The 13,309-nt window shown below is 41.0% G+C and overlaps 1 protein-coding gene across 1 annotated transcript in view; it reads right to left on the bottom strand.

Moving 5' to 3' along the window:
- Positions 1-10,341, bottom strand: part of tfcp2l1 (transcription factor CP2-like 1) — a 15,235-nt gene extending 4,894 nt beyond the window's left edge. The window contains exons 1-8 of the mRNA XM_085764990.1: positions 10,175-10,341; positions 9,655-9,803; positions 7,796-7,869; positions 4,362-4,467; positions 3,133-3,239; positions 2,889-3,041; positions 1,775-1,885; positions 160-269 (exon numbers count right to left, since the gene is read on the bottom strand). Coding sequence (XP_085621116.1) covers positions 160-269; positions 1,775-1,885; positions 2,889-3,041; positions 3,133-3,239; positions 4,362-4,467; positions 7,796-7,869; positions 9,655-9,803; positions 10,175-10,233 — 869 coding nt within the window. The 5' untranslated portion in view covers positions 10,234-10,341. The remainder of the gene's footprint in view (positions 1-159; positions 270-1,774; positions 1,886-2,888; positions 3,042-3,132; positions 3,240-4,361; positions 4,468-7,795; positions 7,870-9,654; positions 9,804-10,174) is intronic.
- Positions 10,342-13,309: the final 2,968 nt, after the last annotated feature.

Raw genomic sequence — 13,309 nt, 5'->3', positions numbered from 1 at the left:
TGCTTAAACCTGACAGTGAAAAACACAAAAAGCTGTTTTTCTCAGTTTGGCATTTTTACAGATAATACACTTGCCTTTGTAGGGCAACATTAATGTATAGGATTATAGCATTCCTGCAGAACCCCAGTAAACAGGGTGGTAGTGTGAATGCGGACTCACCCATCTGGGAAACTGCAGGGAACAGGTGAGCTGTGGTAAACTGGAGATGGAGTGCTGCAGCCGCTGTGGGTGGTGTTGGTGAGATTCAGGGCGTCAGGCCACGGGGAACACTTCATAGAACGAAACAGAGAAATAAAGATCAACAATGTACAATAGAGTAGTCTCTGAACAAAGGCTACAGCAGTTAACAAAAAACTCTGCTGTGATCAGCCTTGTTATAACAAAAGCTCTGCTGAGCTAATAACTGCCCAGTACAGCTAAATGTACTTCCTCAAGAGACCAAAGTGTCACCAAAATATAGCCAAAGAGAGAGAATATAAAACCTATACCCATCAAGAGGAACACACACACACACACACACCTCCAAATACTGTAGCATTGCTCCATGTCTGTTGGATGTACAGTATGGGCTCTTTGGCCAATTTTGACTTTGACTTTTAAGTTGCTACTTCACACATTCACTTCCCAACATTGTGCTTAGTTGTCAAACATATTTGAAAACTATCCAGACAAATTCATTTACAGATTGATATCTTATAGTCAATTAATAAGATATAATACATTATAGATCTCACCACTGTAAAGCTACCTATACAGTAGTATACAGACCTGTTATAATGAAATACTCTTATGGAGGCCGTTCACCATAATGAGGTAAACTTTTTTTTTTTTAATAGAATGTCATTCTACCATGTTCAGTCATATTACAGAGGTGAAGTTGTTTTCCATCTTTTTTTTTTTTTTTTTTTTTGCTTTTTGCCTTTATTTGATAGGACACTGTCGATAGAGACAGAAAATGGGGAGGCAGAGAGAGGGGGAATGACACGCAGGATAGGGCCGCCCGACGCGGGACTCGAACCGGGGTCAGCCTGCAGTGAGGACTAATAGCCTCAACACATAGGGCGGGTGCTCTACCAACTGAGCTGAACACCACCCCAACCATCTTTTTTTTCATTGATGTTTCTTCTTTATTCTTTATTGTCATTATATTTAGTTTTTCCTAAGATGTATGGCTATATACATTGGCATGTGTTGATGTTTATTCTATGAGGCCTTTTAATTCCTCCCAGAGGGAAAATGAAGTTTCTTGGATTGAATTGCATTGTGTAGTAGTAGTAGTAGTAGTAGTAGTAGTAGTCGTCGTAGTAGTAGTAGTAGAGGTTGACTTTTACAGACAGCTTGTTTTTTTTTATCTAGTTGAGTAACAAACCAGATGAACATTAATTCACAAACTGCTGAGTCACTTGAGAGGCATTCAGAGACAATGAAGTGACGCACAGACCCCAATCATTGACCAACCTCAGCAACAAGCTAGCACTGTTCAAAAAAAGACAAGACTCAAAACAAGCAAAGCAACATATTAACAGTGGATTACAGTGTAATGAATGGGAGGAGGAAGCTACAGTAACAGGCAGGTGAAGCTCATGGAGTTACAGTGAATGACTTAGTGGATTCAGTGCTGATGAGATTAGAGAAACCTCCTGATAACACAAGAATTTACCACCATCAGATCAATAAAGCTACAGCATGACAACACTTGTGACAAAAAAAAAAAAAAGCAAACAAAGGGTCATCTCGCATTTGCTCCGTTATGCAATGTGACCTCTTGCCTCACCTCTTTCAGCAGGGTGGTCTCATGGGACGGCTGATACTTTTCTCTGTCCTGAGGGGCCTTCTTTTCAATCTTTTCCCTGTCTGTCTTCAGTTTGCGGTCAGCTCCTTTAGGCTGAGGACATTAGAGATACGGACATTCAAAATGAAATATAGGCCATGTTTAGGTTAAGTGATATTTCTAATAGACATTATAGCCTGGAGCATAAAGAAATGTATATAAATATTGTTATAAAATAAATAAATGTAGAAATAATGTTTAAATGGTTTAACAAAGCTGATCTTTGTGAAAAAGCTCCTTTATTATTATTTTTTTTTGATGAGTCAATGATAATCTGGCAGCAGAGTTAGTTTGGGCATCAGCAACATAAAAATTACTATGTCAAGCTATGTCATGTGTTTTTTTTTTCCACCAGTCTGACTGTTTATTAAAAGGGGATCATCCCTATGTTCCCCACTTTGTATGGGACCCCGCTTTTCCCCAAAAGGGTCCTATGTTCCCCGCTTTTCCCCAAAAGGACCTGGGGAACATGCCATTTTTGTACCCATACCTGGAAGTGGAGTTGCGAGTGACTTGGCATATTTTTGCCTATTTTTGAGTGAGAAGCTGAGGTGACTTTGAGTGAGAAGTGGAATTGTCTCATTGGTTGGGTTTAGGCAATGAAGAAAGGAGTTGGTTAAGTTTAGTAAAAAGACCAGGTAGAGGATATAGAGAGTCCAGATAAGTAGAGAGAGTCCATCGACCAGCAACAGTGGGGAACATAGGACCCTTTTTTTGAAAAAAGGGCCTATGTTCCCCAGTATGTATTGCGACCGGGGAACATAGGACCCTTTTTGAGAAAAATGGGGAACATAGGACCCTTTTTCAAAAAGAGGGTCCTATATTCCCCGATCGGGGAACGGACCCGGGGTACCCGGGGGAACAAATGGTTGGAAACAGGAGGAATTAAAAGAGTCAAGAGACAGATGACCCCACCCACCATCAAAGAGAAAAATCAAAATGAGCATCCCCTGCTTTAATTTCTGAGATTTTCCGATGGACCGGTTGTTGGAAAAGGTTGGGAACCTTTGGCATATCTCGTAGTGTGTAAGAACCAGATGCTAAGAAGGTGTTCTACCTTGAAGACTTTGACCTGGCAGCTGGAGGAGTTGACATGCTCCATGTATTCCCCATGTTCATTAGTGGTGAAGGTGTCAACCTGGATACGGAATGGCACTCCCTTCTCCCCACCATGCTTCCTGGGGGTGAACTCAGTGCTGATACAGTTGACCTGAGAGGACAAGTTGTGAAAATTAACCGGGCAGAGGAAGCAGCGAAGACACTGACTTTCCTCCAGACATTTGAAGACGATGTATCAGTACCTGGATGAAAACAGACGCATTCTTGACAGGATCCCAGAGGAACTCAATGGTGTTGAGGTGCAGAGGGTGTGAACGAGGCTCTAGTATCCCCACTGACAGAGGGATATCTGCAAGTAATGAGCTAGTCTGTCAGTCTACCTTTACTTGAAATGGGCTGTAATGATGTCAATTGTGTGTTTCACCTCAAAGATGTTTTTGTTTTTTCTGGCAAGTTTGAAAAGCAGATTGTATTTTGGCAATTTAAAGGGATAGTTCAACATTTTGGCAAATTGGCCCATTGCCATAACCCCTATAGTGTTAGAAGTAGGTTTGTTACCTTTAATTGTCGGTGCAAGCTATTTTTAGAACGGCGGAGCAGAGCCGTGAGCTGCTCAGAGCTACACTATGGAGGCTAATGGGATTTCTTGGTTTCCCTCATCAAACTCATCATATACACAATCCAACAACTCCAAAACGCTCTGGTGGACAAGTTGTGACCTGCACGTTCACCACAGTCTGTTAAGAGATGAAGTGGTTTTGGAGGTAAATTCATGCAAAACTGCTGATTCGCATTCTGGTCAGGGGCAGTTTTTCGGCAAGCAGTCTCTGCATTTGCTTTGATTATGACAATGGGATAATTTGCCAAAATGTTGAACTATCCCTTTAAACAACCATTTGAGATTTACATTGAAATTCTGCCAATGTCCAGCTGCTGTGCAGTTATATCAAAATTGATAGGCTGCAAATAACAAGAGAGATCCCATACACTTTATGGGGCTTATGATTACAAGGGCCTTGATTCAGACACCTATAGTGAACAAAATGGTTAATTGAAGTGATTATGTTTCTTGCTGGAAGCAGCTGGAGGTAATAATTGCTTGTACAGAGCCTCAGCCATTGTTGTCTTTATGATACAAGAGGCTGTAACATGCTCTCTGAACAGATTTGTCCTCAGGTCAGATTGAAGGCTACACTGACTCTACTGATCTACTGATATCGTAAAGTGATTGAGACAGGCTGGATCCAGCTTGTTAGTGCTAACATGATAGTGACAACAACAATGGCTTTTCTTTCCATCTCTGCAGACACCTGTTGATGAGCAAAGCAACGAAGTTTGATACTGATCTCAACCTTTCTTCTACACTGGTACGTGAGCTTCCAGCTGTTAAAGCTAATGTTAGCGGCCAAAGCTACTAGATATCAATCAATGCTGATCTTTTATAGGTGATACATTGGTAGCGTCAATTTACCTATATCCAGGATTCTGTCTCCAGGTCTGTTCCACCTCCATCCCTCCAGCTGCTGGTGCTCCATATACTGCAGTCGACGGTCATGAAATACCACTCGCACAATGCTCTGTGAACAGGTAGGATCAGGGGTTCAGGCCAGAGCAACAGCTACTGCTCGAGTGGGGCAGCTCACACAGAGCCAAACAGCAGGACTGTTGGGCAACGTGTAAAAAGGCTCCCCCTCATTTATTCATCAGAACATACTGAGGCAGTTTCAGTAATCAGGAGGTAGAAATTCACTGAATTTCATCTCCATCCCTTCCCCTCACACAGTACACTGTTTTAGTATCCACATGTACCCACGTATATTGAACTGTCAACAATAATTCAATAATACATCCATCTACTTTGATACATCAATTCAATGATCAGCAAGTCAATAGCATCGATCAGACATCAACAATATCATCATTTGTAAGACACACCTTTATTTTGAAATTTCCTTGGCATGTCTGAGCGATGAGTATCACTGCTGTCATTTCATATTTCATTTACAGAGATACAGTATGTGTGACGCTAGTTACTGAGATGTACAAATCTTTATGTTGGGACTATAGATGGCAGTTCACACTGAAACAAATAGGAACTTAATGCTCTTTCAGGTTATTTTATTTCTTTTCTTTTTTACAAAATGTGAAAATTGTAAAGCTTCATTATGAGGATGAGGACTGTTTTTAAAAAGAAAAAAAGATCACTGTTTTTCATTTCAACGTCTGGTTGAGTTTAGAATTAGGATATACTGTATATAAGACAGTGCTTGTTTTCAGCAGATGACATCATCTCATATTGAAATCGTATCATGGCAGACTTTGTGATATTGGCAAACATTGAATTGTTGTCCATTGAATTGATGTAACATTGCACTATGACAGCACCAGTCAGTAAGCTGGTATGTGTGGTACCTGTGGGTTAGGAGCATAGACAGTGACTCTTCTCAATGAAAATCAGGGCTCCCACATTCACCTGGACATTTAAAGACCTCATGACTCTCATCTTATACACTTTTCCAACTCAACTGTTTCCATCAAGGTCAGAAATTTTGTGGAGAGCATGAATTTCCAGCATGTAGGAGCCCTGATAAGACTGCCTATGTCTTCACTCTGTTGCAGCAGTTCTCATTACTTGTTTACTGAGGCTCTTTGTGTTATATTTATAATATTTAATCTTGTCAAAAAAATCTACACATTTTCATAATATTTTTCCTGGCTTATTATGTAAGATTTTATTAAAGGCGCACTCCACAGTTGCATCATGTTGTATTTCATCATGTTGGCGCTATATTATCTTTACTGCTAATCCATGCAGGGTCACAGGGGGCTAGAGCCACTCCTAGTTGACATAAGGTGAGGGCAGGGTACACCCTGGACAGGTCACCAGCAGGGACGGACTAGCCATAGGGCAATATGGGCAAATGCCACAACGGCCGCGCAATGATGGAGCTGTGGCGAGGCAGTCACGTGAAGACGCGACCTAGGTGGCTGCTTGAAGATGCAGCCGTGCTCATGTGGCAGCATTAAAAAATAAAAAGGTTGGTCGGGGCCAGCTGTTTACGGCCGGTGTTATGCTGAGAAGTGCCTGCTTGCTGAGATCTGCACGCCGCACAACAAATGCGGAACTACGGATCATTCATTGCAGGGGGGGATGCAATATTCGGCACAGCAGTTTTTGGACCTGTCGAGATTTGCATCCCCTGGCTGTTTTAGCCAAATACACTGCTACATGTATTCATGTTCATATGCTTAAACACACCTAAATACAATGTGCGTCACCCCAGCAGAGCCTGCTTGCCGAGATCTGCTTGCCGAGATCTGCATGTCGTTCGCGGAATGCCAGGGGATGCAAATCTCGACAGGTCCAAAAACTGCTGTGCTGAATACTGCATCCCCCATGTGTTTCACTGCAGATACCCCGTGGTCAAATGGGGTCATGCACATGCGCATGTTCTCCCCGTGTCTGCGTGGGTTTCCTCCGGGTGCTCCGGTTTCCCCCACCACTAAAAACATGTCGGCTAGGTTAATCCTCCAGTCAGTGCCCCTGACCAAAGGCACTGGCTCATAATCTGGAGTTGGTCCCCGGGCGCTGCACCGCGGCTGCCCACTGCTCCTCAGGGATGGGTTAAATGCAGAGAAAGAATTTCACTGTACTAGCTGTATATGTGACTAATAAAGTACCTTTACCTTTGTATTTAGGTGTATTTATGCATATGAATTTCGTAGCAGTGTATTTGGCTAAAACAGCCAGGGGATGCAAATCTCGACAGGTCCAAAAACTGCTGTTCCGAATACTGCATCCCCCCCGCAATGAATGAGCCATAGTTCTGCATTTGTTGTGCGGCATGCAGATCTTGGCAAGCAGGCACTTCTCGGCACCGGCATATGTGTGTGTACATATATATATATATATATATACTATAAAGGGTTTGTGTATCAGTCTATCACACGGCTGACATGCTCTTTTAAAAACATTTAAAAGAAAAAAAAAGCCTTGTTTTAGGATGTCTCACTATGTACTCCTTTAAACTAGGGTGCTCTTTATAAAATCAGTCTTTTGTGAGTGGCTTATAGAAACACAACACTAAAGGCTGTGGTGCCCCTGCAACAGCAACTTTTAAAAAATCCTGCTTGGACATGAAAAAAAGTCACCAAATAAAATTCACAACCTGCAAAACACCGAGAGCATTGGGATATTTATGGAGGGAGGCTCATGCATGACTAGGTCCTGCTCGTCATGTGTTTGTATAGATACCACCTGTCCCGTTCTTGTGTTTCTAGGATGCTACAGCAGCTAACATTACAGTATCGAGTAGTGGTAGCCTGACAACAGAGACATGTCAAGCAGATGCACTCACAGAGAAGTGGAATAAAATGACCTCTCTTTACTCTAAAGTGAGTGTGTTGACACATGTCTTTGCAATAAATGAAGTTACACTGGACCTAAACATGAGGTCAGTTGGTAACACAACAACCTTTGAGATGAAGGTGAAGGAGATGAAGTTATAAGGTGTTAAATGAACATTATTCAGAAATCAGTGGCATCAGGAATAGACGACTTACGAACATAGGGATAATGTAAGAAATAAAGAAGCCTGGTCATGAAAACAAAGACAGAGTAGCATGTTCAAGAGTGTGTGTGTACTGTATGCTGGATGGTATGAAGGTAAGATGAGCTGTGGTGCATGTGTGTTTGGATATGTGAGGACTAAGACGGAGGAGAGGTAAGTTTGGGCGATAGTACCAAGCTCTCCAAGGTCGACACCCCACCCCTGAAGCGGAAGGGAGGGTCGAGGGACCTGTGACGAACCAGGAAATGGATACATGAAAACAGATGACAAGAAGAAAGAGGAAGAGGTCACATGAAAGTCAAAAAAACAGACAAACACAATACCTTACACCTACCTTTACACATTTGCTGCTTATATCTGTATACTCCACTAGTTTTCTGTTAAGCATACGGATTTCGTAGGACTGACCTACATTTTAAAACATTAAAAAAAAACCTGATTAAAATTGAAAAATGGGAAATCAGTCAATCAGAAAAGAGGGGCAGTGGAGATAGAAACTGAATCAAATTAGAAACCTTTAAAAGCCAGATGTCAAGGCCAGCCACGAGGAAACTTTTACATATCTCCATCCTGATCAGATATAGACTATCAGTGCTTTGTCACGGTGGTAATAAAACTAAGCTATGGACCCTGATGTCAATTAATATCTACTCAATACATGCCATCTTTATGTGGCAATGTAACTGTTGGCTGGAAGTTGCATGTTATAGCAAGCTCACTTTCATTGTGTTTACTCTAAACAAATTACTTGAGAGCAGATAAGCAGGGCAACTTGTAGAAACACAGATTAAGTCAAAGCACAAATAAAAAAAATGTCACTGTTGAAAAAGGAAAGGAGAAACAAGCAGAGGTAGAGAGTGATCTCAGGGAAAAGGGTAAAGTACAAACTAGGGAGGAAGAGCGAGAACAAAGAAGGAAAGAAAGGTGAATAAGATCAGGAGATAAAGTCAAATCAGCAAACATGTCGGAGCTCATGTTGCACGGATACATCTTTAATACACTCTAGAAAAAGGCCTTATAATTCTAGTTTAGTAATTCAAAGACTAAGAGGCAAAATTTTTCCAGAGCAGCTCCCTCTAAACATCAGCTGTGACAGGAAGTACAAAAAGACCAAAATGACTTTTTTCAGCATCTACATAAGTTTTCCACTTCTGAATAAATACCACTGAATTCATAATATTAAAAATATAAATATTTTACTTCGAAATCCTTCTCTCTGAATGTACATGGTTTGAATTCAATTTACACATTTTAATTCTGATTTCAATAATACGATTGGAAGAATTTGAGGTTTTACAAATTTAAATTTGAAAATTCAAGAACTCACTATATAAATGTTTTAAATATGTCGTCAAACTATACGACTCAAAATTAGGTATGGCTATTTAAATTGGGTGAGCTATGTTCAGACACGAGGAAAAATCAATCAAGGTTGAATGAAATCGATCCGTCCTATCAGCATCTGTCTGTCCTCAGACACTGCTCTTCAAGAATTTCACTATTTAGAGCAAAAAGAGGAATTCACACCACATAGCTCCAGATGGATGGTTTTCAAATGATCAAGCATTTCCAAGGTTTTACATTCAAATTTTAATATTAAGCATAATGTCAGGAAATCAGTGGTGGTGACCTTTAGAACTACACGCAGAGCTACACTCTTTTCTATATATATATACAATATATTAAAGTCAATTCAATATCCTTTGACCTGTTGTCTAAACCTGAACAAGTACTTTTAATTCCACAATGTTTTAGAATGTTATTAATTTAACAGCTAATTGAGAAATCAATCAACAGATTGATTGATAATGAAAAAACTGTCAGGAGTCGGTAAACAGTTGCTTATAAAATCTAGTAGAATTTGGCCTCTTTGCTTCCATCAGCCAATAGCAATTAATGTTAATGTTGTGATCTAGAGCTGCGACTTGATTCTGGAATGATAATTCTTTTATAAAGCTTATTTGGCAAATGAAATGTCCACAGTAGTTATCCTGCTACTATAGGCTTAACCCCCACACTAATGGGCTTTAATTTACTAAAACCTATAGCCTGATCTGGAGTCCTCCTGTATTTGAACCCCCCACATCAACAGCCCTTTAATCTAACCCTGCAGCTGCTGGGATTACATGTGACAAAATGAGCTCCAGTCCATTTAGTCAACGTGGACATTGAACAAGCAGGACAGATAGCTACCTTGGTTGAGATAAGTGAGAGTCTCCTCCTGCTGCTTCACAGCTGGCGAGGTGGCCGCGCACAGGATGTATTGGAATGGCGTCCTCTTGGCGGCATTTTCAGCCATGAGCCTGGCTTCTTCGTCTTTCAGGAAAGGCGCCAAGGCCTCTCTGAAGCGGAGCACGGGGAGAGAAGACGGGCTGAGCATGGAGGTGAAACTGTCTGGTGTTCTTTCATCTGATCAATTCAGTATTTGAACAAAGGTGATGAAGCTTCACGCTGCACGACACAGTCTTACTCATCTAGCACAATGCATGTGTATTCATTTGTGTAGGGTCTGTATTTAGAGTCTAAATATGGATTTTGAATGTAGTGCACCTCTGATATTAAACTTAAGATTTGTAAATAATAATAAAAAAGACATAAATGTGCTCTCTAATAACTGCTAATGTGGCATTTTGACTCAACCTGTTGTAGATATGACAAGTGCCTGAAATCCACAAGTTTTGTTCTGAAGCTTCTCAACATGGCTGTGATTTACCTAATGTAATTAGCAGAGTGCTGGTGGTAGGACTCAGGCTGGGAATGGCAGAACAGCATATTTTCCAGTGCGATATCTTCTTGTGTGCCAGGAGGACCACAGGGGACAGACGGTGGAGACAGACGCTGGCTTCCTCAGACTTCAGCTCAGAGAGGTTTGCAGCCAAAACCTGGCCGCCTGCCTCTTATACCGCTCGGTGACATCACCAGGGTTGCCATTAGCATACCTTGGATGACCCCTGAGAGGCGGAGTGTGTGGACACACCTCCCACAACAAATGTCTAGCTGGGGGTTGATGCATTAATAACCGGCTTCACTTGACCAGCTGTTGACATTGCCAGCAGGATGGCCCTAAAGCTAGACTTTAAACTCACTTAGGGTAATGATGTTTGGAGATAGATTTTTGGAAAACAAACATTTGGGGACAATGAAGAGAGGGAGCAGGCAGTAAATATAATTATCAGAGCGTCATGATGGCTGCCATGAAAATAAAGGCAGCTTTCAATTACCGGTGATTTAATATAACGATAACGATGATGCAACTGCTGTGACGACTAAACCAAATATTTCTGATAAAACCAAAGAGTCCATGTAAGAATGAATTTAACCTATCTTGTGTCTTGTGTTCGGGTCAGTTTTGACTTCTTTTGTCAGTATACGCCTTGTCATCAATGCAACCTTCCTCTTGTCAGCTTTCTGCTACCATCTATGGTGTTAGGGTCAGTTTTGACCCAAGTCTTAAATCAGCTATAAAACATACTAAAATAATTATTTATCATCCCATTTTTTTCTCATCTCTTGGTTACATTGTTAGGCTTCCTTATCCATGAAAAGGTTGGTTTTGCACTTACGATTTCAGTTTTAACTGATTATTGTTTTTATCATTGTAACACCACATTTGTCATAATTCTAACCAGAGCATTTTAGTTTTATTTTGTTTAAATAGAGGTTCCTGACAAAGTCAAAAAGCCTTGATGCTATAAAAACATTTATATGGTACATTAAAAAAAACCTAAAAAGGGGTCAGTGGTGACCCCAACGGTGTGGTCCTTGCTAGTGAAAGGAAGGTTAAATGTGCGAGCAAACAGACAAAGGAGCGTGCAGCTGCCGGCCCGTCTCTCCTCTCCACAGCTCCTCTAAAGGAGCAGAGATCAGCAGCAGGTGACTTCAAAGTGTGCTCAGGTTAATGTTTATCCAGAGCAGCTCCACATACCTCCGCGCTCAGATGCATGCTCCTGTAAATGGATGGACAACTGGGCAACAGTGCTGCCAGTGCCTCTGTGCAAGTCAAGGTTCAACCTGAGGCAGGAGAGGGGGGAAAAAAAGGGGAAGACACACACATGTACACACACAAGCTTCAACTGTCACAAGATTAAGCAGAAATTGTGAAATCGAGGGATAAGGCAACAACAAAAAAAAAAAAACAGGAAACATCCAGATCAGCTCTGAGTTTATTTCTAGAGCAAACAGTTTCTTTACATTGTTGCAAATCTATCACAGGTGGATTTTAACAAAAAAAAAAAAAAAAAAGAAACCCTCTGTACAGTTTATCATGAGAGAATAAAATAAGATCAAATAAAATATATAAATACAGGTATGAATCTTACATGACCGATTGAGACAAAAGAAAGACAGTGTACTGCAGAACATGCATAGTGAACGGTTTGCAAGGAGAATACCATCTTGTCTTGTTTCTGCGACCAGCAGTGAGATACTAGATGGCTGCGTTTGGTGATTGGTGAACTTTCCCCCCTGTAGGACGACTACAGATCTGTCCCCGCTAAAAAGACTAAAAGAACCCGGCTGATTAATGGTCTGGAACTGTCCAACGGGATTCAGGTGAGAGTCAGGCAGAGTGCAGAGAGTGTGCAGGGTGGCGTGTTGTTGAAGTTATACTTTCAGTACCGATACATAAAAAAAAGCAAATTAAAACATTATGCAAACACTGTACATTCATTTACTTAAATAACCAGAATTGGCCCATTCAGTGGATTCCCTGGATGAACACACCATCCAAGGAGTCAGGACATCCCCAAGTCAAACGGGGAATATTAATATTTCTTAACATTATTATTCTTAATTTGCTAGGATTTAGCAAATGAGATACGAAAAAAAAATATTAAAAAGCAATAAGAGATTGATCCTTTTCCTTTTTTTCCAAATAACAATCTGATCAAATGGGGAAGCTCTCCAATCAGGGATCAATCATGAAGTGTCATGTAGCAGGATTCCAACATGTTAAAGCTATTTGAAACCTGACGTCGTCGTCTCTAAACCCTGCCTGAGCACTAATACCGGCTTCATCAGAATAGCTGTGTCTCCGTTCTTTTGTACCTTTTCACACGCGGGCATGGTCAATGTGACCGATGCCTCGGAAAACTTTAGGAATCTGATGATGTCACAAGTGCACTTTAACAGCCGTAAACGCCGGGGAACTCCCAAGACAAGTTGACAAGTGCTGCAGATCACATGCAAGTTCGCTAACGTGCAAAAGAAGTTAGAGTCAGATAATCAACCTGTTCACTTTTCTTTTTCTTCTTTTTTTTTTTTTTGACATCGTGTAAAAGTTTTTGCGAAGCCGTGGTCAAAAAGTGTATGTACAAAATACCTTTACTGTAGATTAAGGTTATTGCAGAAGCTGCAGTTACATTAAAGAGAAGATCGGAGGAAACCACTAATACTGTATTTGCTTCACTGTCAAAAAAAAAAAAAAAAAACGCCGCCAGGGTTTGTTGTTCCTGCAGATTCACATTTTTTTTTCTTCAGAGCAGAGACTTACAGTGTTGTACATCCCAATCCACTCTCCACGGTCCCAGTCGACAAAACATCAGCATGTGTGAAGTGAGTAAGGCCTGGAAATGTCTATTGGACTGTCTCGGAGCTCTGGTCTCTCTCTCCAAACTCCACGCAGGGAAAAAAAAACAAAAAAAACATCTGTAGTATTTACAAACTTCCTCTTCAGTCAGTCGGCGCTGAGCAGCAGCCTTGTAGATTTACATGCCACAAACGGCGTCTGTTTTTTGTTTCTTTTTGTGAAATGTGTTTTCCCACTTCCTGCAGGAAACTAGTAGTGAGTCCTAACTTCAAATTTAATTCCCTCTTCACAATTGGTACCTTAAAATGAAGATATGCACTG

The sequence above is a fragment of the Trachurus japonicus genome, chromosome 21 (genome assembly GCF_045865225.1).
Source record: "Trachurus japonicus isolate A0001 chromosome 21, Traja_1.0".
In the NCBI taxonomy this organism is placed as follows: domain Eukaryota; kingdom Metazoa; phylum Chordata; class Actinopteri; order Carangiformes; family Carangidae; genus Trachurus; species Trachurus japonicus.
The sequence above is the reverse complement of the archived record's forward strand: the minus strand, read 5'-3'. Positions and strand labels throughout refer to the sequence as shown.